Below are 24,939 nucleotides of genomic sequence, written 5' to 3'. Positions count from 1 at the left end.
ATGGTGAGCTGCTTTTGAAATTTAAGTTGGGTATTAGATGTTTGTCTCTTCATTCCCTGTACTGAAATGAAGACTGGTTGTTCTGCAGAGTTTGTAGTTATTTTTTGTATTTTAAAACAAACATATTTTAAAAATACGTTTCTATAGCTACTAACATTTTTAGAAACTACATTGCAATCAGGGAATTTCTGTGGGCATTCTGAGGAAATGGCATGAGTGAAAAGAGCTAAATCTTTGAATGGGATAAGGAATTTTGAAGGCTCCTAAGGTATATGAGCAATCTAGAGTAATGGATGTCTTTCTGACCTTTAGGCTTCTCCAGTGACAGTGACCTGATCTCTCTGACAGTCGATGTAGATTCTCTTGCCGAGGTAGATGATGGAATGGCATCCAACCAAAGTTCTCCCAGTAGAGCTGCTGGTCTTTGTGTTACTTCTGAACCCCCAGTCCAAAGCACACTGGCATCTGAGCAAGAGTGGAGCAAACCTGAAGGAGAAAAGGAAAGCCATGGTTTGTTTACTGGAACCTTAAAATCCAAGCCAGGCAAACAAGATTACTTGGAGAAGGCGGGCGAGTTAATAAAACTGGCTTTGAAGAAGGAGGAGGAAGAAGATTATGAAACTGCCTTAAGCTTTTATAGAAAGGGGGTTGATCTGCTTTTGGAGGGTGTTCAAGGTACGGATCTTCTCATGATTGTCTTCTCCTTGGTTGTATGTATTTATGTGTTTATGGCATTTCCATGGTTAACATTAGCTTACTGTGTTGCAAAGAAGTGATCTGAAATGCAGAATTACATGTGCTTGGCTTTCATGTACTTGATAGCTGTGTGCACATGAGAGAGAAAAACTCTTCTCTCTAAGACTGAATGATAATTTAGGGTCTCGTCTTCCATGTGCCCAATATCTCCTCTGTTAAAATTGCAGCACAACCTTCAACTTGCAGGTAAGTAGCAAAGTGCTCCACTTTTGGCTCTTTCCTTTTCATTGCCTAGCCATTAATTAATATGTGGCACTTGCAGCACTGTTGAAACATTATTTAATTTACATGGTTAAGTGAGGATTAATTATCCCCATTTTACGCATGGGGAGAAGCAGCCTCAGGTTAACTTCCCAATCACAACAGGATTAGAATTGCTCTTGTCTCACAGCCTCTTGCATCTTCCACTAGACTATTCTCCTTTTCTAGCTGAAGGATGCATAGAAACTTACATTGTTAGAGGAGGACATTTTTTTTTTTTATTTTTTTCCTTTTCAAAAGTCTTTGATCTGTCGATTTATATCCGCAAAAGCTGTTGTTAATAGACTGGATGCAACTACATGTAAATTTCTGCCTCCTTGCACCTTGTCAGTAAGAGAGAAAAAATTTTCCCTTCTCTAGCTCTTGAGAATCTCAAGTGATAACTTCATATAATTTGCATTTGTCCAACAGTGGCTTAAAACTATCAAGTACAGGGAAGGATTTGTTCTTTCCTGGAGTGAATTCAGGGTCTGTGTATTGTGCTTCTGTCCCACACAGATCAAATGAGTGAGATTAGAATTGTGCCTTTGTTTGACAGTGTACAGCACAGGTGCATTCTGCTGCTCCAGATCTGGACTTAGACATGAATGTACCAAATACACACAAGCAAGAAGCCTTTGCTGCATCCCAGTGGGATGCACAGCAGTGGTCCAGACCTTCTGAACAGTTCTAGCAATGGAAGTTACCTGCTGAGCTGATTTAATGGGGCCTGGCAAAAAATAATGGGTAGGTTACTGATGATAACTAGAGGTGTGAGCCAAGATATGTGCACAGCCTTTGCTTAAAATGTCTTATACTTTTTGGCAAAAGTAAATCCATCTCTTTTCAAGTCTCAGTGATGTCAGTAGGGTTGCTGCTTTGCTGCTTGTTGTGGCTTTTTAATAGCATCCTGCCTTTTCTTGCCTGTGTTGTCAAAATGTTTTTCATTCTTAGTGTTGAATATGCTGTCAGTCTTCTGTTGGAGAGCCCAGCTATTCTTTCTTTGCAAGTACACTTTTTCATAGACCTGTGGGCCATTCAGTTGTGATCTTCTGAAGGATATCCTATTTTGTCATAAACACTTCTGTCTGCCAGCCATGATGCAAGGATGCCATGATGCTGTTTTGAACTGACAGTTCAAACTTCAATTTCAAAAGCTTTCTTTATTAAACTATTTCAAACTGTTAGGGCCTGAAAACAAGTCAGTCTATTGCACATCAGTTTTGCTGTGGTAATTATCGTGTATACTTGAGTTGTGGCAGTGGTTAAACATGTTGGCTTTGAAATTTATGGTAATCCTTAGGGTAATACGTTTGCTTTAAAGTTGTGAAAGACTTTTATTGCATGTAGGTGATTTGCTCAAGTCATGCATATGAACTTGTTAACTTCTTACTTATATTTGCCAAAATTTCCTCCAAGGATTTTTTCCTTTTTGCTGTTGACTAGCCATTCTTCCATCTGCCTCAGATAACTGTTAATCCTTTTCTCTCACCCACTTATCCCTGCTTTTCAAGCTAGGAAGAAATTAAAGGAATAGAAAATTGTGATAGTCTGCCCGATTTTCTTAATGCCACTCGGTGCAGTGGGAGTTACTAATACGTTTTTAGTGATGGTACCTGTGTGGTGTATGTCAGTGTTCCTGATGGATGAAGAAACATGTAACCAGCACCTTTTTCTTTGCAGTCTCTGACATTGCATCTGTATAGCACACAAGAAGGAGTAATGGGAATGAGTTGCATTTTAGGTGGCCTCTTATCCCTTGGGATAATTATACACAGGGTGAGTCCTAGCAGTCAGCCCTTTTCTCATTTCTCTGTGTTACCCTGCATAGCTGTGAAGGAATATTCATTCTCTTCTGGGCATTCACACTAGATTTGGATAGATCCAGCTCATTTTGTGTCCAGTTTTCTTGGAAGCTTCTGAAAGCTGGCAGAGAGACACTGTTGCCCTCTTCATGATGACAGGGCTGGTCCAAATGTCTTGCTAAAAATGTGCCACCTCATGATCTATGAGGACAGTAAAAAAAGCAAAAAACTCACCCCAAACAAAAGTTTTTAACGTTAGCTGCTTTGTGAAGGTAGTGTGTTTAGCATTAGTATGTGAACAGTTAATATATATTGCAGTAAAAACCCACAAACCTACCTAATCACTTCAGTTATTTAAACACCCCTAGTTATGTATTTCGCACAGATTAAAAAAAAGATAATAAAAAGATAAGGATGGTGCAATTACTACGAAGCGCTTCTGGTCTTCTGCCACGGATTATTTTGCACCTATTGAGTGTAAATAAGACTTTGTAACAGCTGAGAGCGAAACACCGAGCGTTCATCGATCCTTACACACCTGTGCAGTGCCGCTGTCTCTGCACAGCCGCTGGAGAACGCGTGGCCTCTCGTGGCTTTTTCCCTGGAAAATACAGAAATACGGGAATGCAGACTTTGGCCACGAGGTGGCGGCAAGGAAATAGGAATTAGGATCGGGCGATGGTACCCGGTGCACGGAGATGGGGAAAGGAATGCCACCCATCCTCTGTGCTTCAGACTTAGGATTTGAGACAGTCTCCTTCCTCAGGTGAGCACCTCTTTGAGCTGCTTGGGTGGATCTGAGGGGTGCTGGTACCATCACTCCTTTGGGCTCTGCACAACATCTGCTGCTCCAGGCTGCTCCTCAAAACCATGTACGAGAAAGTTGGATGCTGCAGCTTTACAGACCTGTGCTGGTTAGTTTGGAGTAGGTGGCTTCCCTAAAGGCAGTTAAGCACACTTGTTATATTCCTGATGGCTTTTCAGCTCTCTGAGCTTCTGGCACTAGTGTTGGGCGAGGCATGTGTCATATGTTTGAGAAATGGCCATCTTGACTTTGTTTTCAGCTGTGTGCACGTGCTCTCTGATGTACAGTGGTGTTAATTATTCTGGACAAGGTGCATATATAGTTACTTTGCTCATCTCTTGCAGAGTTTAATACTAAATCCTTTCATGTCCTGTTTGTAGTCCTGCCAAGAAACCCAATTTGTGTCCCTTGGGGAATGACTGTTGCCTGTGTGCTCAGAGACTGGTGTATACCTTGGACTCTGGGCATCTACTCATTATACATGTTTGGCCTACTTCTGCTCCATACACATCTTTAATATTAACCAATTGTTAGTGAGAGGAAGAATGAAATCTTGGACTGGCAGTGTAGCCCTTTAACTGCACCTTTTGTGCCTTCCTGTTTCATTTATACTAGGGCTGCCTTGCTTGCAGTGATAGGGAGTAGCTGCCATAATTTCCTTTTTCTTCTAAATGTGTACCAACCCTCTTGTCTTTTCTGGGCACTGCTGCATGCAGAGTTTGGAAGCTTTTGGAAGACAGGTCTGTAAGGGTTGTGTAGGATGGTTCAACAATTCTCTAGGAGCTGAAACCTTCTAGGATTCAAGGTTCTCTGCCTTTTAAAGCATACCAAGTATGCTAACTGCTAGAAACTTCGGCTCACAATTATAGCTGTTCCTTTGTTTTGTTAGCATGTCAGAGCACTTTGAGGTCAGTGCATTGCTTCAGGCCTAGTGATGGAAAAAATGTACTAATCAATAGCAAGCCACCAACTTCTAGCTGGAAGTTAACTCTGTTTTATGCAAAGTAGTGCATTCCCTGACTTTGGTATAGGGCATAGTTTGTGTTAGGAACAAGCAGATCATGAGGCTAAAATTATGGAGAATTTTTTTTTGTAATAAAGAAGAGAGGTCTGTTTGTATAAGTTACTCCTCTTTTTTACAACTGCAACCATTCTGTAGTTATATCCATTATGGATCAGGGCAGTCAGAGTTAACACTGCTGCTTATTGCTGTGCTTCAATAACTTCAGTCATGTGAAGAAGCAAGAATGCTGCATGACATGGCCAGCCTAATTCATGTAGAAAAGTACAGGATCTCTTTCATGTGTTTTAGAAACCAAATGTGTTCATTGCTGGTCTGTCCATGTTGCATGTTAACATCTGAAGGGAGATTTACTCTGTTGGACTTTTGGGATGTTTATTTTCACACGTGTAGCAGCTGTGGCTGGGCAGAATGAATATTGATTTAGTTTAAGCAGCATGAACCTTGTTGCATGAAGTATGTGATGCCTCTGGAGTGTCAGCAGCCACAAGCTGTTTTCCAGGTATCTGTTTTGTGTTAGGGATCTACAAGTTCTGAATAAGCTGCTGTTGTCTTTGAAAGCAGGTTGTGAATGTCAGTTTTGCACTGCTCCGTGCTATTTTAATGTTTATCCAGTAAACAGAGCTGGAACAAAATTTACACAAATTACTGGAACCTTGCTAAAATGACTTTGACTTTTAACCCAGAAATGCATATACAATGAAATGCTGGGAATACTTTGGACAACTAGATGATATTTTTGGATATACTGAAAACAAACCAACTTGTGTCTAATTACTGGGATTATGATGGGCTATGATTTGAACTTGTGATGGAGCCAGGGATGCAAACAGGAGCATGCTTGACAGAATGCCAAGAAGACAGTACTATATGAAAAGGGAAACAGCCATGGCCTTCCACCAGCACATTTCTGGCTTCCTTTGCTTGTTTGTTGAATGGCACTTATGAAGACAACTTCTGTTGCTGCACAGTAGCTATTTTGAATTCTTTTCACTTATGAAGGCCTCTGAGTAGTGTTCCTCATTGGTGTTAACAGTTTCTGAGCTATCTAGCAGATGTCTGGTTGTGGCAATGTCTTTAAGGAAACAACAGACCTGTTTTCTGACAAGGTGAATTGGAGTGTGAGCTGATGTCTGCAGGGTAACCCTCAGACAGAGCTGTGCTGGACTCCACAGGGAAAGGTTGGTGATGGAATTGTAATTCTCACTCTGATCTTAGGCTTCTGTGTTCCTATGGTGTAGGACCAAGTAGGTCCATTTGTTCTTGTAGTTCTGTACTTCCACTGAGGCTGAAACCAGTCAAGGGAAAACCTTCCTGGCCTGATTCCTACCTAGGGAGCCAAAAACCATTTCTGTTTCTTGCTATTGAATTGTGAGGATGCTGTAGAACTGTGTGGGCTGAGCTTTCTGGACAATGATACAAAGTGCTCCCTCTCTCCTAGTGCTTCATACAACCTTGAAATCACAGCTGCTGCTTCAGAAGAAAAGTATGTGACAGGACTTCTGTGTTGATAAGCAGCTTCAGTAAGAATGGATGTTGGAAGTACTGTGGTTGGTTTTAAAAAAACACCTCATATCTCACTGTGCTGCCAGTGATGCTGAAACACATGCTGGTATGGACTATGAACTGTTCATTTTTGGAATGTATTGTCTTCCAAGCCCATTGCAGACCATACGGAGCTTCAGAGCAGATTAGTGCTGTAGGATCCTTCACTGTGCAGTAGATGCTGGATGGACTACCCTGAGTGATGTCATTCCCTATGTGAAAGTGCTGGATTTAGACACCTTATTGTGGCAAAGCAGTAAAATACAGCATGTGCCAGTAAAATATGGTTAATGTATATAGTTACTGTTTAAATGCAGCCAGATTTAGCTATGTAAAGAAACACTCAAGGCAAAGTTCCATTTAAACTGCAAGACTTCTCTGCACCAGGAGGCTGAGAAAGGCCTGAGGTTTAGTACATGCTGCAGAGCTTAGAGCCTTCAATACGTGCAAAGTGAAATGTAGCAATACCTGCAAGCCAGTGTGTAGGGTGTGATGCAGAGATGACTCTGAATGTGGTTACTTAGCATGTGGCTGTTGAAGAATTAATAAATATGTGACCAGGTGGGCCTTAGAAATCTTATTTTTCTTCCCTCTTGGGACACAGCTAGCTCCATTAACTTGGTGGTGTTCTGACCTTTCCAAGATTTGAGCCTTTCCTCACAGCAGTTCCTTGCCAGATTGCTGCCTGTGCTTGGCCTCTTTGACAGACATCTCTTCCAGCCTGCACTGCCTTTTATCTCAGCTGTTGTTAGCCACAACACTTAGCTGCAAAGTGCAGGAATCTTTTTTTACTGTAGCTGTGTGGGGTTTCTGCCTCCCATCAGCCCAGTAGGGCTGCCACACTCCTTGCAGTGTGCAGGGTAGACAGGGCAGACTGATTTAGGTTACAGTGCCGCTGCTGTCCGCAGGTGAGAAATTTGAAGTCTCTGGCTACGGAATTCAATGCCTCAGGCACTGTAGGTGAATTGAGGCAAATTACTAGCTGGAATAGAAAAATTGCATAGATAGGTTTAAGGGCATGATGCTGCATGATAATCAGTGCTCTGATTCTTTCCCAAATAGTTCTTGTATATACAGTTTCTCTTTTCACATCCCCCTTTTCTCTGTTCCTGTCCTCTTTCCCTCTCAACTCTTCCAGTATCTTAAAATTGCCTCTTTAGCTTCAGAGCTGTGTAGAAGGACTAGTTTAGGTTTGATCTCTACAAGGCCTGCTGCTGGCTCTTCTGTTTTAGAGATTTTTGTGATTGCTTGGGGAAAAATACCATTTCCCACAGTAGTATATAAAAGTACATATGAATTGCATTTAATGCATAAATATGAGTAGTACTAGACTGTCAGGATTTATGGATCTTATAATTGGGTTTTTTTAACCTGTTTTTTTTCTTTTTTTTACCCCTACAGTACTTTACTTCAAACTGTTCTTACTTGAAGGGGTAGGTGCCTGTGTGCCTGGGTTCCCTCTGCTCTGAAGCAAGGCATGCTTGTGGATGCTAATTCTAATTTGAACTTGTCCTTTTAGTCAAGAAGGGGGAGTGCAGAGAACTTGGAGACTTCCTCTCTCCCATGATGGTGGCCTGTATAACTTCTTTCCTTACTCTGCCTGTCAGTGCTCTTCCCCTGTTCCCATGGTGCTTGTGTTGGAGGACTTGCTGCTGCTGGCACCATTTTGTTCCCTACTCTGTGCTAGAATGTCACAGCTTGTCCTTCTATCTTGAAACAATTACAGGATTTACTGCCTTCTGAAGTAGTTCAGCAGAAGAATGTTCAAGAATATTTGTCATGTTAACTCTTATTTTGGTGAAATACCTTACAGTAAGACTACAATTATTAGCAGATAGATGGGAAGTTAAGACTTTCCTTCCTGAAATGCTGGGTGCTGTGACCATTCATTTTATTTTTTTCCACGTAGCTGTACATGTGCATGAAGAGCTATCATCACCTTGTGGATTTAACATGAGAGTTTCTCTAGAAGCAGATGTTTGTTGGCTAACATTTCTGGCAAGTTGCATTTCTTATCTTCAGTGTTTTTGTCTCTTGCTTTACTGGTCACTCAAACACATTTCACCCACACCATTCTTCTGTGTAGTCTTAACTTTGGCAAATATGCCTACATTTTTTTTTTTCCCTACAGAGATGTTTGCCTAGACATTTACATGACAGGTGATGTAGCCATAGGTTTTCTACAGGATGCAGAACTGGCAACTTCTTAGGAAATGTAGATCTCCAAGGGTCTCAGGCAACCTGCAGTGAAGATGATGTATGTAACATATGGACATAATAGTTACCAGCACACTGGAAAGTTGGAAGAAGAATTTGTAGGCGTTCACTCACTGTCATGAATTTGTGCTTTAGTGTGAAAGGTTTAAGTGGCTTTTCTTCTTGGTTGATAGAGTGCAGTACTATCCTCAATCTTCAGAAAAGCAAGAAAGAATGGTTCTGATAAATGTGTTGCATCTTAATAAATTTTGGCTCTCTCAAAATGTTAAGGGAAAAAAAAGAGGGAAAAAAAAGCTTCAAGCTGTTTTATCATAATGGACTTAACCTTTGTCTTATTTTTTAATATTTACAATATTTTTTCAGCTGCAGAATTTGATCAGCACCTCAAAGGAACTTGCCGTTAATATAATGTAAAGCATACTAGAGCTGATGAGGCAGTGGTCTTATTTCACAATTCCAAACCCCCACCTGCTGCTCAAATCTATAGCTCTTTCCTTGATGCTGCAGTATCTGTCTACCCCAGCACCTGCCACATTTCACTTAAGTAATTGTTTGAAAATTAAAGGTTACCCACCCTCCTGTGAAAGTTGGTGGAGACTCGTTCCAAAATCAGCAGCTTTTCCCCTTCCTGAAATAAATTTTGGGGTTATAAAACAGTGTCCAAAGTCATCACAAACCCGTGCTGGATTATGAGTCGCATTGTCACTTATGCTGTGCCTGAGCTTTTGTTTGGCTAATATGGACAAAGGAGTCTGCTTCACATGATGTAAGAAGTGTTTGCCCTAAGAAGAACAGAGGTCCTCTTGAACCAATTAGGCAAAAATAACAGCTGGGCTACCCACTAATAAGGAAGGTGCTGCTAAACCTCTTTTCATTGTGAGAAGAAATAAATCTTTTAAGGCTTACTCCCTTGCATTTTTATAGAGAGCAATTCTTTGAAAAATTCAGCAATCCAGCTGGGTGATATGTGCAGGAAGACTGTGAAGAAGATAAAGAAACTTTTAAAAATAAAAAATGGTATTATAGCTGTTAGATTTGGCAATTATAAATGTTTCATTGAAGATTTCAGTATTTAGAGAAAGTTTTAGTGTTTGAATTGTTAAGAACGTGGAGTTTGGGGCCGGCACAACAGGCAGTCTCGCACAAGTTCCTTGTAGCTTGTTCTGCAAGAGGATATTCCTTCCTGGAGCAAATCTCTTCTGATATCTTCTTTAAAGGAAGGCAGCCCATATATATTTTTAGTAAGTCTGAGAGAAAAGCAGGAAGAGGAGGTTGCAGAGGATTGGGACAGATAGTACTAACTTTATGGCCTTACTTTTTCTGTGAAAATATCCCAGTCCTGGCCAAGCACCTACTCAGGTAGGGAGTGCACCTCTGTTGTCCTGTTAACTCCTGCTGAGGAAAACCTCTTAACACCTTAAGTGGGATGATTTGGAACTGGTCAGGCACAAAGAAAGGAAGAGATATCTAGAATTCTTGGGTGGGTACTACATATCGTGATTTACTGATTATTTTGGGGTTTATTTTGTGTATGTTAGTAGCAAGTGGCAACTAGAGCTATTTTTATCATCCAGAGGGAAACAGATCTTCACCATGACTTCATCCTGGATCCTTGGAGGAGAATAGTTAGAGCAAGTTTGAGAGCACTTCTATGCATCTGAGATGTGTTCTCTTTGTAGTATCCCAGATTATTTGAGGAAAAAGGACAGATTTTTGTCCACGGTCTTTACTGACCAAATTTTTTTATTTGTCTAAGTTTGTTGAATATGGCCCTCTTTCAACAGCTTTTTGCTGTTACTACTAAACATAAGTTATTTTCCTGTATGATAGAACGACATAAGATTTGATGTGTGAATAAGCAGTTAACTGAGATGAACACTTGAGTGTTGAGTTACCTGATCTCTCAAAGGTATGTCCTCTTCTGAGGTACTATGAAGTGTGAGTGAAGACTGAGCAGAAGACAAATAAAAATATTGCTGGTTTTTCAGATGCCACTGCTGTATATTGTGGAAGTGCTGCTTGTTTGTGTTTTTCATTCAAATCAGTGCACTATGGGCAAACAATCAGACAAGTCACAGAAGAACTCAGTGGCACAATTATTCTGATATTTGTGGTTTTCCTCTGTCAAACCCTTAAAATCATTTGAATGTTGTTAGGAATATCCATCTTTGTAAATAAATTGTAGCTGAGCTGTCTTTAGAAATACAAATTAAAGACAAATTTTAAATCATTGGCTGCTGTCCTAATGTCCTGGCTTACTGTTACTTTGGTCAGCGGGTGGCCTGCTCGGCCTTTCCAAAGCCAATTTTCATTTTAAGATTTTTTTTTTTATTTCTTTGAAATAGGCAAAGCCTTTAGAAAATGAGGGAGCAGCCTGCTTGTGCTTGTGTGTGTGGATGAAGGCTTATATGTGCAACAAAGTAGCTGTAGAGTTTTTATATTCTGTTTGCAGTAATAGTAAACAGAGCATCTAAAATAACCACTTGCACATTGCAACAAACACATCATCATTTGCTTAAAAAGAGTTATAATTACAGTTGACGAAGCATGGACACCATAAAAAATGCATTAGTTTGGCTTGACACATTAATTACCTGTTTTTGCAGATGTTTTTATATATTGTTGTGTGAACAGTTTACAAAATAATTACAGGAAAGTCATATGGAAAATAAACTAAGTGGGTGGTTTCTTGCCTTAATATTTTCATTCATCTGAATCTGTGTGAGGCACAGCTGCTCTGTAGCAAATGCAGAGGGAGAGAGAGAGAGATGGGGAATCTTGAGGGGTTTTTATTCTAAGGTCTCTATGATCAGCCTTGCTGCACTTTTATATCTTGCTTTAGCAGTGTAGTTTTTAAAAGTGTAAAATGACATTGCTGATTTAATCCCAGTGATCAGGAGGGGGGAGAAGCTTTGATCCTGATCAGATGAAACATAAATCTTCTAGTATCTAGGAAAATAAATGAAAAATCAATATTATTTTAAGCAGAATGATCTTTTATGAACAGTTGTAAAGATTCATCAAAGGCTTTGACACAGTTTAAACATTTCCTGTTTGCTGCCATTTAAAAAAAAAAACCTTTCAAGTTTAAATTGTAATTAGAGAGATAACTCTTTAGATTATTGTGGGCTAACCACAGAATGGAAATAGGAGCTCAATATGCTCATACAATATTTAAATAAAAAATTCTTAACTAGGTATAAATGATTATTCTTAATTTTTTATAAAATAAAATTGATGCTTTTGAAAATACACATTTTGCATAACTAAAACTAATATTTCATGGCAAAATGTAACATTGCATTAAAAAAAAATCCATGAAGTCTGAATCACAGCTTTGACATCTGTCAGATACAAGGATTTATTCTAGTACTGTGTTTTAGTGATTTATTTGGTTTTAAGTGAACAGTTCTATGACCTCGAATTTGGCATAAATGCTAAAGATTATTTTTAGCTTAATGGGGTCTTTATTGTTACTCTCTGTGTTTGATGCTTTTAAAGTAGCATTTATTTGTTTATTAAATTTATATCCTGTATTTATTTACAGATTTTAGTGGGATATTGGCTGTTTAAGTGGGAATTTGTATTGCAATAGAAATTTCTACATTTTCTTGGTTAAACTAATGCAAAAAATAAAAAGTCAAAATCCTATTTCCATGAACCTAATTCTCAATCATCCACCTGTTAAAGTATTCAGAGACTGAACTGTTAATGATCTTATCCATAAATATGATGTGAGAACTTGCTGAATGAATGTTATATTGTGAATCCACACCCTTTTTTTATGGCTGAAGATTTTCATGAGGGGAACAGTTTGCAAAGGTTTTTCAAAAAATTACTTGGGAAGGAAAAGTAGAAGGAAAATTGAAATTAATGTCTTGTGAAAGTAGGGAGAACAAAGACAGCTCTAAGAGGACATCCTAGCTGGTTTTGTGTTAATTACTGTAAAATTACTGAAGCATTGGAAAAAAAGCAAGAAACATCCAAACTAAATACACATAACTAACAATTAAACAGCAAGCTTGACTTTTATGATAGCCTTGGACACTAACCTAGCAGTTTTCTAGCAGCCTGCTTGAAGGAAATGCTGGCTGAAGAGTTTATTGCTGCTGTGCAGATGTCTTGTTTTCCCTGAGCAGCTGCCACTTGGTGTGTCTGAGGGAATGTGGGTGCTCACCAGTGCCTTGGCAGAGGAGGAAGCTCCGTGGTTCTTTAACACTACCTGCAGAGATGAAAGCAAGAGTTAGTGGTGTTTTAGGAAATTGCAACACACGCTTATAAAAAAAATACAGTGTATCTACTCTCTTCTGATAATGCCAACTTCAAAGAGTTGAATGATTTTTTAAAAAAATTTTTTATCCTAGATGGAAGTAAGACTGGCGGTCTTATCAAGGAAACTTTTTACCAAGATTCCCCTTGGTCTTTAGAATGAGAGAAATTACTGAGATATTGATAAATATCCATAATATTGTATGCTGAAAGTGCACTGAATTTCTGTCTGTCTCAAGCCACGCTTAGACAAAGGTTTTTGCAGAGCTGCCTTGTGTCTATATCCAAGGAGGGGACAATCACTTTTCCCTCCTGCTATGAGGTAGCTAGTAAAATTTACAAGGGATCACTTACCCCAGAACTTGGAGTAGACCCAAAGTCTCTTCTGCTTACTTTTGATGGAATCTGAGTGCAATGTTTCTGTGTGTTTGGGTAGTCTCTACTCGTGATCTGAAAGGAATGGGAGTCTCTATTTTAAAGCAATCCACCTTGACCCCTACCTTTAATTCTGTCCTTACAAATCTCACAGTGTCTTACACACTGCCACAATTGCCCCCTGAAAACCTCCCACTGTAATTTCTGAATGCCAGCATTCACACAGTAAGTTCTCTGTCAGAAATTCCATAATAAGCTTGCCCTTTTTTTATGAGACTTGTTCTTGATAACCCACAATAATCCTGGTGTTTTCTTTTTTTTTTTTTAATCAGTTACAAAGTTTCTGGTTGAACTCCTTCAAGGTTACCCTCGGGTTCCTTTCATGGCCCTGTGATCAGTGTCTTATGAGAGTTCTAGTCTTTGTTAATGTCTGTTATCTGCCGTTGGTTGGGGTTTGTGTATTTGTGTGTTTAATTTATTGCCTCTCCTGTTCCTTGCCTTGTCTTTCATGTGGAGTAGCTGTTGGGCAGATATCCTTGCAGTTCCTTGCCCTGTTTGAGCATCGGTTTGAGGGGTGCTGGCTTGCACCTGGCAGTGCAGAGCCTGTCACAGTCAAGGCTTTGTTTCTGCAAGTCTTGGATGGCCTCAGTTTGGGCTGGGAGAGACTCTCAGGGCCATATCAAGTCTCTGCTGTCCTTCAGTCTTCGTCTGGGACAATTGTCTCTGTCTTTTTTTCAGCATAATAATCTCAATTCTCTGTTCTAACAATTGTGTCTCACAGTCTCTTATCTTTGCTTGGTGATTAACTGGTTGGGTGTTGCCATCACAGGTTGAGTCTGTTACAGCACTCCATTGCTCAGGATGTGAATGCCTAAACCAAACTGAAAGCTTCAGAGTGAATTCAGAGTTTGTGTGGAATCATGTGGCTCTCACCAAGAGTTTGGGTAGATCAGAAATAATTATAATGGTCATTTAGCCATCTGAAAGAGTGAAGTACTTGGTGCAAGTGCTTATTGCTTTCTTCCCATGTTACCCCAAGACAAGAGGAAAGGAATGTCTAACACTGAAAAGCTGTGAGCAGGACTTCTTAGTGTCTCCTCAATTGTCTTCTTGCTTTTGATAGCATTTCTAGACTTCATGTATAACTAGGAGAGTCCATACTGGAAACCTGAGGAAAAAATAAGTTTGTTGTTTTTATTGTAAACATCTTATTCTGTCTCTCCTAATTGGTTTTGCTTTTTGGAATACAGGGTTTGGATCAGTGGTTTGTTTCAGTTTTTGCTCATGTTACCATAGGAACATATACCAAATCACAGAAATATTAGGAAATGCTTTTTATTAACCTTAGTCTATAGCAAGGCTTAATTAGTTATTTTTGTAGAACTCTTTTAACAGTACTGGAGTTTTAGAAGATGCATCTCTTTAGTTTTGATTATGAATAACCCAAAGAAAATCAAAAAGGTAGAATCAAAGTAGTCATGTGCTTTGATTATTTAGTACCTCTCTCTTCATAGAAAACATAACTTTTTTTTTTCTCCATTGAGGTGAAGCAAGCCCAACTCGTCGAGAAGCAGTGAAAAAGAAGACTGCAGAATATCTTATGCGTGCTGAAAAAATTTCCAGTCTCTACCATAAAACCTCTGAAGATGCATCTGTTTCTATGGTAGGCTTTAATTAATTTTTTTCTGAATTAGTTTTTTTTCAGAATTTGGTGTGACTTAGTAGCAAAGCATATTCAGGCTTAAGGTTCAAAAGCTGTCTAGAATTTCTCTTTTGAGACGCCCAAGGAGTGTTTTGATGTTGTGTTTCTGTTCAGTTGCCATTCTTTCTGATTCTTCATAATGTTACAAGGAATGTTTGGTTTAATACAGGACTGCTTTTCACATGCTTTCCTACTGCTTATATTGATGACATAGACATTTTTCATCATACTGAAGAATCTAAAGGTAAAGCAAAAAACCCACACTAGAATGTAGCATTTTGTTTGACTTTTCCATGAGAATGTTGGCCAGCCATGTAGGGAGTGAGAAACCTGTTGATTTCTTTAGCCTGGCACATAGTGATGCATCACAAGTGAGTCAAGCACAGGGTAGAGGGGATCAGATTAATTTTCCACAGAAAATGTCCTTAGCAGAGCAACAGTTCTTCCTGATCCTTTTAAATGTCTCTCTTCGATAGGCTTGTGGGATCAGCTCCTTCTTGATTTTTGGGAAGTTTCTTTGCTAATTTCCACTTTCTTGAGCAGAATAGGCTTATCTGTGCTCCTACAAAAGACAAACAAAGCTTGTTCTAAGATACCCTCAATAAATATCTAACTTGCCCTTCCTTAGAACAGTTCCTTTGGGATTTATCTGTTTCTGCTTTAGACTTTTACTGCAGTCATGTTAAACTGTGTTATTGTCAGTGACTGCCCTATTGCAGTAAGTGTAAAAGCTACAAACTTCCTGACTCTCTAATATCAAGGGATAACAAAAGGGATAGAAGATTATTGCTTCTTACTTTGCACAGATCTAAAAATGCTTTAAGGAGACAACTGCTGCAAAAATTGGAAGCCTTCTAAAAGCTGTCTGTCTAATAAGTAAATTTAAAAAGCAAAGACATTGATTTTTTAAGGGTAGATTTTTTCATGTTGAGAGCCCACAAGTACAATTTTGAGGATGTTCCAAATGGGATATATTTTGTGAGGCTTGGAGTCTTGCTGTTGCTATGAACTGTACTTTGAACAATTTAATATTTTGGACAGATACGAACTCCTACTAGGTATTCTTTCTTTGGGTCAAACACCCCTGAAAATGGGGAAGAAGCTATATTAAATGGAATCCTCAGTGTGTTTGGAAACTGAAGAACAAGAGAAAAAAATCCACGAACAACCTATTTTTGCCTTTTTATAAGTTTAAAAACTAACTGTGGTTGGGAAGGAGGAAGAAATAGGTTGCATTTTTCTGTGTGAACTTGAGAGGTAAAGTATTTCCTCTTTTATGCTGTACTGAATAAGACACATGCCTTCTTTGCAGATCCAAAGAAAAGCAGATTTAATTGGGATAAGAAGAAAAAAAAAGCAGATAGAATGAAAAACCATTCTCCTTCTGTGTTGAAACTCAAAACTGACAAATTATGGCAAATCTTGTTTTGTACAAAGTGTTGCACCTGGCTGGTTCTCCTGTTTAAAAAAGAGAGCCATGCAGTCATGATTTAGCCTTGTTTTTTGTCCCTAAGTTTGTACGTGTATTTTAATGTCCTTTGTTTGCTTCTCTTCATAATGCATAAATTTTACCTCTATCTTAGAACTTTGGAATTTGCTAATATCAAGGGGAGATAATGTTTATGGGTCATGATTGTGGTGAGGAACAGCTTGTCTCTTGTTCATAGCTGAAAGTTGCCTGGGAGAATGACCTGACTCCCAAAATTATTGTGAGGGTGGTGGTAGGGACCACAAAGAATTGGCATGCTCTGTGCTTTTGTTTAATATCTTAAGGAAAATGAGTAGTGTGACTGTTCCTGCATGTTGGTTGCTGAGCAGACCTGAACTCTTGTACATTAGTTGCTGCTTATTATTTTTACTGCCCAAGATAGTTTATATTGGAGGTGGCATGAATTATCTCATCCCATATGGACAGTGGTTAATGCACTGAAAGAACCTGCATCTATATACAGTCTGATTCTTGGGAGATTCCAGTGACAACTTGCAGATAGTTTGTGTCTTTCTCCCAAAAACATTAAGTCCATGATGGGCAGGGTTAGTACAGTGCCTGGGCCCCTGTTAGGACTGGCAGAATGCAGTTTTGTTATGGAAATCACGGTGCCATTCCCAAGTGCAGGGAATATCATGGGCAATGGGGGTGCTGAGACCATTTGCACCTTGGAGGAAGAGGTCTGGCTAGAAAGTGGGTGTGGGCAAAGTGCCCTTGTTCATGACCTGGTGGCACAGGGCAGAGCTGCTGTGTCACCCCTGTCTGCTCTAGGTGGCTTTGTGTTTCCTACTGTGTCCTTAAAAGGAGCAGTCATGGGCATCAGTATCAGAACTCAGCTTACCTGTCCTTCTTACACATGGAATTTCACTTCCTACTCCTCCACCAGGCCAGAGAACTGTCCAGAAAGGGAAGGGGTAAGCTCAGAGGTGCAGATTCAGTTTTTGTCCTGCACTTCTGAGCCTGTCAGATCTCCCAAAGGCTTGGGATGCCAGCCATGTGCTGAGCCACCTGCAGCAGTCTCAAAAGGTTGTGCCCACTGAATGTGCCCCAAGCTGAACACCACGTGAAGGTAAAGCACAGAGGCTGGCTTTCCTCTGGGGGCCTGGGGCAGGAGGAAGTGAGCCATTCTTTCATGGCTGGAAATGCCAGACCATCACCTCTTCCAAGACCAGATTTCCCTAAGGAGGCAAAAGTCTGGTATTTGAGAGCTGAGAAGCAAAATTGTCTTTGATGTCATGGAAACCAAATGAAGAACAACATTTTGTTACTTTTCAGCAGTGTAGCTCTCAAGGATAGCATCCTTAGCAACCACCCTGCTGCTTGCAAGTTCAAGTGGTGAAGAGAGGAACACAAGAAGGTGGTGTTTGGAGAATCCTTGGCATTGTTTAAGAAAAGGTTTGGGTAGAGGGCTTAAAAGAAACATAGGGAGATGACACAACTGTGACCTTGAGCTGGGAACTCATCTGAGTGTCTTGTAAACATTGAGAAAAGCCTTGTTGTGACCCATTAGAGTAGGAGATGTGGAGACAGCTTCTGGAGCTTTTAAACAGGCATGTGAACCTTCTGGAAAAACAAGCTGCAGCAAATGCTGTCCTTTTCTTCTTCCTTTGGTGCAGCACAGCAGCCTCAAGGACCATCTCTTGGACAAGTGCTGCAGAGCAGCCCTGGGTCATTTTGCAGATTCTCAAGCTTCATTTTCTCCTCTGCCCTTTTATGAGTAGCATCTCTGGGAAGCCACCTCCAAACCTGAGTGGGAGCTGCAGCAACAGCCTCTGAATAACACTGGACTGACCATCAGAAAGCTGGAGTCTTGCATAGCTGTCAGCTGCAAAGCCCAGCACAGCTGCTTGTACAGGCTTTAACTTTAGTAGTTTTTATAAAGCATGTTTTTTTCCCCCTCTTTGAAATTAGTTCTGATTCTACTTACGCCTAACTTCATATATTCAGAGTTGGGGTTTTTTTGCACCATTATGAAAGCTGTTGTCTTTTAAAATGTCAATTATTTTTGATTTTCAAAGCAATTTACTAACAAGAGGTACGTGCAAGCCTGATGCCCAAACAGAAGAAGCAGTCTTTGTGGTTTCCATGAGATATCTTCCTAAAATTCTCATTAAATGTACATGAAAATTACATGAAGTACAAAGAAAATGCACTGCTGTAGTTCTGTGAGATATAAATTTAGCATAAAATAAGAGATTCAGTCTCAACTTCTAGGATCACATCCAAGGTGTGTCCCAGCTTCAGGAAAGGTTCATTCCCCAGCTGGTGCTCACTGAGGGCCTTCTGAAGCATGCTGTGGTTCTGTCTGGTTCAGATGAAGGCAGAAAACCAATCTGGCTTTCTCATGGTGCAGAGAGAGGAAGGAGCCAGGGTGCTTGCCAGACTAGGAGAGCTGGAAGCACTGTCACACCCATGAGGCAGATACCTGTGTATCTGCATGAAAACAAGGCATCTCTTTGCTGCAGATGGAGATCTGGCTCTGCTACAGGTAGACAGTTGTTGAAATCATCAGACTCAGACCTCTGAATGGCAAGGGGAGATTGCATTTTGATGTGCAGATCTGCACTGGTATTCATGAAAGTTCCCTTTTCTTTTCCTGAGGATCTGTTGTGACTGATGTCAAAGGTGGCAGCATTAGCAGTTAAATTAGCAGAGCTTTTTGGGTGAAAGAATGAAGAGGGGAAAGTAAACATCAGTATTTATTTAATAATAAATATTTAATTCGAGGGAAATCCTAGGAAAATAGCAGTTGTGCTGGGAAAGGTTTGAGAGACCAGTGTGAGGGGCATCACTGCTTGAGCTCATGGATTGCTTTGAGCAACAAGAGAAGGACCAGGACTCCACCATTCCTCATGCTTCACTGCATCCCAAGAAGTAAAGAGGTGCAAGGAACCCCCACCATAGATATTAGGGTGCCCCCAGCCTGATATGTACACATGATGTAGTTCTTGGGGTTTCCCTGTGCAAGGGCAGGAGCTGGATCCTCGTGGGTCCCTTCCAGCTCAGGATATTCTGTGATTTCCCATCAAATGGTATTTGTGTCACTGGGCTAGGGACAGTGCTCTTGTCTTAAATGAGGTTAGCAGGAAATGCCCTTTGTCTTACCTCCCTGGTGGAGTACTCCTCTGTCTCCCTCTGCTCTTCTACCTGCTGGCAGTGATGCCAAAGCTAAGGCAAGGGCTATTTTCATATTCCTTGTGTAGCTTGCAAAACCAGAGCTTTCCAAAGGCAAGCAGTGGCCACAGGCTGCTCCTTTCAGGAGCATCACAATCAGCATCAGCCTTTGCTACTTGAAATTTACACGTGGTAAAAGGTGGTGGTGGGAGAGGAACTGGTGATGCCTATCCTAACTCTGGATAAATCCAGCTATGCAGCTCAGAGTGTAGTCTGGAAATAGAGAGAGCCTGACCACAGCAGAGAAGATCCTGGGATACCTGAGCAGCATGCTGAGCATTTGGACAGGCTGCTGGAGGCCTTCTGCAGGCAGAGGTAGCCTGACACTTTGTTCAGAATATTTGTTTCATTTCTAAAGGCAAATGAAGCTTTGATTTTTTTGTTGTTGTTATCCTCCTTCCTGTTTTTTTTGTTCTTCTGTTTTTTGATGAGAGTTAGAGTTTTTAGTTATTTTTCTTATTGCTGCCTAGATGCTGAGCTTGGATTTTTACTCTATTCAGAGGAGCAGGCTGTTTCATAGAGTGCTTAATTGCTGTAGTTTTGGGAATTGTTCTGGGAATTTAGAGTTTGCTTCCAGCCTGCTTCACAACAGAATGTGATGCGTCCCCGTCATTGGGCTCCTCTATTAGACTTTGAAACAGTGAAACCAAAGTACTGTAAAGAGCAAAACTGATAAAAATGGAGAGCCTGCTGGGAGCTGTGGATGTGATTATAAATCCCTTTAAGGTAAGAAGTGACTGTAGAGCACACATATAAAAACCAGTGTGTATACACAGTATTACTGAGTGTGCCACCACTGGTCACATTTTAGAGAAGGACCTAAACTATGTATACTGGGTGTTTTTGGCTCTTTGGACAGGATGGGTGCAGAAATCTGATTGTATAGCATTCTTAGATAACTATTAACTTCTGTAGAGATGTATTAACTTAATTCATGGTTAAAATGTTATTCATAAGAGAAAATTTTAAAAGCGTGATTATAGAGGAATGGTTATAAAATGTAATAGCAAGCAGATAGAAGTGAAAATCTTTTATAGTAGTCTAGAGGATTAGGAAATGTTCTCTCCTTTAAATGTATTCCTTAGAATGCTTTTGAAATCTTGTCATAAATAAACTGTGTTAGCACAACTCCTTGTTTCAAAGCAAGTATTTCATTATTGCAGAAAAATTACACTCTCTCAAAATACTTTCAACAGCTCGCTGGAATGTGGAAACGAAATTAGATTTGGAGAAAAAAGTTCATTTAGAACTTTCTTTTTTTATTCTTCTTTCTCTTAAAGCCTTTAGTTTTAGATTGTAGAATCTAGCCTGTTTTCTCTTAACTGCTGTTGATATTCCTGCTTGGCAGGGTTTATGTGACAAAACAATTATCAGATCCATATAAAAAAATGAAGATTGCTAATAAACTAAACACTGAGCCCGGAAAAGTACACTTTCCTCCAAGCTTTTTGAACATGTATTTATGGCCCTTTCTTTTGGATTTTGTGGGCAATCAGTACTTAAATAAGTACTGATTTTTTAGGAAGGAATTTGAAAAGAGAGAATGTTGTTGACTGAATGGGCCCAGTTTTGAGGAAGACTTTGGGGACAGCACAGTAAGGATTCCTGAGGCTTAAAAAATAGGGGGGCAGGAAATTGCTCTGCCTAGTTCAGCATCTTGGATTTTCTCATCACAAGGGAAAAAAAATTTGATTTTTCCTATTAATTAAGCATTTCAACCACAGCATATTTGCTTACCAACCATTTTCCTTTGTGACATAGCTTTTTAACTATTGCCTCAGAGTGATGACCTTCCTCTTCCTTTGCACCTTTGTCTGATAGAAATCTGCTTGGGGAGGCCAGGTTATGCTTAAAAGGAGTTTGGCATTCAGCAGCTCTGCAAATGAAGTTACCTTGTTTGTGAGGAAGAGATACAGGTCTGTGGTTCTACTAGAAGCTACATGTTGCATTTTTGGGAGGAAGATCTAATAAATTCTCTCAGTTGGCAACTAGAAACTGCTGAAAATATTTGTTCACGTGCCAGAGGTATATGGGATGCTTAAAAGGTTGATCTTTGTCCCAAAAGACTTCCAGTTGAAACGTTGTTCCCCCTCTGACAGCCAAGCTTTGAGTTTGCTCTGAGAAACTACAAAACATTGTATGGACAAACATCTATCTATATTAGCATATTAAATACTTGAATAGTTAGCACCTGCCAATTTTCTTGCTGTGGTGTTAATTTCTAGATTAATGATACATAGCTAGCTACTTTTTTCTAAGGCAGCTTTAGGAATCGTTTCTGTTGTGCACCTTATTATTAAAAGGATTTCATAAAGCCCACCAGAGAGCAAGAGAACCCTATTTATAATTCTGTATTTTATGTTCTTCAGACTTAAAAAGCCTCTAATTTGCTTTCTCCTCCTCAGTGATCTCTGAATTATTTTGTACCCAGAATACCTGTAAGGCTTTGATTGATTATTATTATGTGGTAAGAACTAAGTAATCAATTGCTGGGTTCCATTAAGCATAGAAAATATAAAATTCATTGCTTTTTTCTTTTTTAAATTTTTGTTTTCAGTGTTATCTTGACTTTTATTTACTTGCAAGTTGTTTTTTTTTTTTCCCCCCACTAAGGACAAACAGAAAACTTCTCCTTTCATCTTCAGTCTCTCTGATTTATGATAAATTTAGTTTCCTTCGGCCTGGCATTTGCTTCAGCAGGCAGTCTTCCTTCAAGTACCACCCTGATTGATGTATAATCTTTGATATCTTCCATTAGCCTCCAGGATCACTAAGTTCAAGGCCCTCTTGGAACCTAAGGAGCCCTGCCGAGGAACTGAAGACCTTCAGAGTCCTTGGGGTGATTGACAAGGTAATTCTTCAGTGTCTCTTCAAGAATTCAGTCATAAATCGACTGCATGCTGACATTTTGTCTTTGAAGCTGTGGATCTTAAGGATATGAAACAAAAGGGGAAAATGACTCAAATGCATCTGCACTTTAAAATAACAAAAGTAGAAGAAAAAAAGGCTTTTATCTAAGCAATTCATGTAAGGTCATGCAAAATGTATTTGAGCTGAAGGATAAGGTACATGTTTGGTAGCATTCAATAGGATGAGGCCTGTTTTTCAAAAAATTAAATCATGGTTCTGGGGTAAGGACAAGTTGATGTGTTTTCAGCAGAACAATCTGGTGGATACTGGAAATATAGAAGGGTAGAAATTCTTACTTTTGAACTCTTACTTGAAATGGGAACCGGGGACACACACGACTGTTCTCCTTCCCTGAGAATTCGGAATTGAAATCCCTTGCCAAGACAGAGATTCAACGATGAAGCCAAGCTTATTTTTGAGTCATGCAAATAATGTCTTCCAAAATCCCAGGATAATACCCGTCTGTAAACAGTAAAGGACCATACGGATTTTTTTGCAAGCCTAATTAAGAGACCAGAAGAATTGTTGAGTTGTTTTGATAATGCTGATTAGTTACCACCTTACCAAATACTTTTAAGATGATGCATTATTCAGCAGTGTGACAGTGGCTAATGCAGACTGTAACGGCTCGTTTCCTTTTTGCTGTGCCAAATCCCTTGTGCCTTTTGATAGTTCCTTATGTAGTCCCTGGTTTGTGCATGAGCTACTGATGCATGGTCAATTTATGCATTTGTAACATGCCTCAAAAACCTGTGGCTCATCCCTTGAGGTCTGTATTTCTTGGTTTCTTTTTCTTGTTGGACTGAACCTAGCTATTGAGACTGGTTTTTGTTTTTCTTCGCCTGTTTCGTTGTAATTGTGTGCATAAGTTGATAACTTCTCCTTAGAGGGCTGTATACATTAGGTATTATGGTTATTTTTATAGCACACAAGGTTTTCTAAGCTCTGACTTCATATTCATTGTATTTTCTTTCCTCAGTTGTAAGTACAGAATTTAGCCTGTATTTCACTCTGTATCCATATCAGAGAGACATGTTTGAAAGACCACCTATCTGTAGCACCTGTTAGTAGGTGCTAACTGAATTAGTAGCCAGTAAATGGATGCAGTATGCATGGATTTTGTGAATTATTCTGACAGAGTGAACCTGCAGGAATGTTGGAAATGCATCAAGAAAAACTTTCTCAGTATCTCCATTCTTGTGTAACGCTGATGAACAGCTACTGGAAAAGATGCTTGATCACGATGAAGCTTTTGCAGTCCTTGCTGGTACCACATCTCCTTAACTCTCTCCGAGCAGTTTCAGTAAGCATCCCAGGTGTGAGCTGAGCGTGTCCAGATCTTTGAAGCGAAGCTGAGGAGAATCAGGGTTCTAATGATGACAAAAATATAAGATTCTCAGAGCTGGAGATGTATGCAAGGAGCAGCAGGCCTGTGCATACAGTTGGAATGCTCCTGTGTAAACAGTATCATAGGGCTCAGAGTTGATGTTTAATTATTGCAGAATTTGTGTAGAATAGGGAGCTGGATTCTTTCAGATGTCTTTGTACTCTGCCTTCCTACTTCCAGAGTCTCTGGTCACAATCTTAGCCTTATTCTGAGTATGCTACTTTTTAGCATATATTTCTAGGTGTTTGTGAAGATGTGAGGCAAATGAAAACCTGCTCTAAGCCCAGAGAATATTTCATTTGGTTTTATAATGCATACACAAAATGCATGTGAATATGAAACAAAAGAGTGCAGTTGTATCTGTGGGCTGGAGATGATGCCCCTGCCTTTGGTTGGAAGCACCATCTCCCTTCCTTCCTCATCATCACTGTCATTTCCCTCCTCTGCTTCCATATGCCCTAAAGCTCACATCATGGAGAAATCCAATCAATGTGTGAGTATCCTTGCTGCAGCCAAGTAGATGACATAGCGTGCTTGTTCCTGAAAATGGATTTTGATTTTCAGGGCCAGCATTGAAGATGCTGTGCTTTTGGGCACAAGGCTGTAACTGCTTCAGCACCATGCGGAGTTTTGCCTGAAAATAATCTTGCATTCTAACCCTAAGGTAGCTGCTTTGGTTTCAGCAGAAAATGGGTGTGTGGGAGGTAATGAGCCACTGGCATTGTAGCTGCTGGCTTGACTAACCCTGTGCAAGACTGGCTTAAACACACGGACTAAAAAATGGTGTTGGTTGGTTTGCAGACTTGTTCTCCCACTGCTGAAGCCCAGAGTGGTGTCTGCCTGCTACAGTGCTGCCTCGAGAAAACCAGCTGTTAACCTTCCCTCATTCAAATGCTGAAAGGTTCAGTGCTTTCCCTTAGAGTAATGTCACTCTTTGTTCTTCTTTTGAAGCCTCTTCAAGTGTTTTGAATTGGCTTCATTTTCACGGACAAAACGCTTGTTGCTACCTGAAACTCTGGGTTTTTCAAACTATTTTAGACTAGGCAGAATGATTAGATATTTAATTTTAGCCTAGTTTATTCCAAATGTGCAAGCTTTCTTTCTCTGTCTGCCCTTTCACCTTCCTTGTCACCTCAATAATTTTTGTTGTGTTGACCCTTTTCTGCTAAATCTGAGACAGTTAGAGATCTTAGCATTACTAAACTCCTGAAATGATTGTGAAAATTCAGGGAAGAATGCCCATA

At 39.9% G+C, this 24,939-nt stretch overlaps 1 protein-coding gene across 2 annotated transcripts in view; it reads left to right on the top strand.

The window, feature by feature from the left end:
* Nucleotides 1-24,939, top strand: part of RPS6KC1 (ribosomal protein S6 kinase C1) — an 85,237-nt gene that overhangs the window by 23,167 nt on the left and 37,131 nt on the right. For both annotated transcript variants that reach the window (XM_014876892.2, XM_014876894.2), the window contains 3 exons: nt 313-675; nt 14,578-14,696; nt 22,157-22,249. In XM_014876892.2, coding sequence (XP_014732378.2) covers nt 313-675; nt 14,578-14,696; nt 22,157-22,249 — 575 coding nt within the window. The remainder of the gene's footprint in view (nt 1-312; nt 676-14,577; nt 14,697-22,156; nt 22,250-24,939) is intronic.

Source organism: Sturnus vulgaris, chromosome 3 (assembly GCF_052056855.1).
Source record: "Sturnus vulgaris isolate bStuVul1 chromosome 3, bStuVul1.hap1, whole genome shotgun sequence".
In the NCBI taxonomy this organism is placed as follows: Eukaryota; Metazoa; Chordata; class Aves; order Passeriformes; family Sturnidae; genus Sturnus; species Sturnus vulgaris.
Note: the sequence above shows the minus strand (reverse complement) of the source record. Positions and strands in the feature narration are given on the sequence as shown.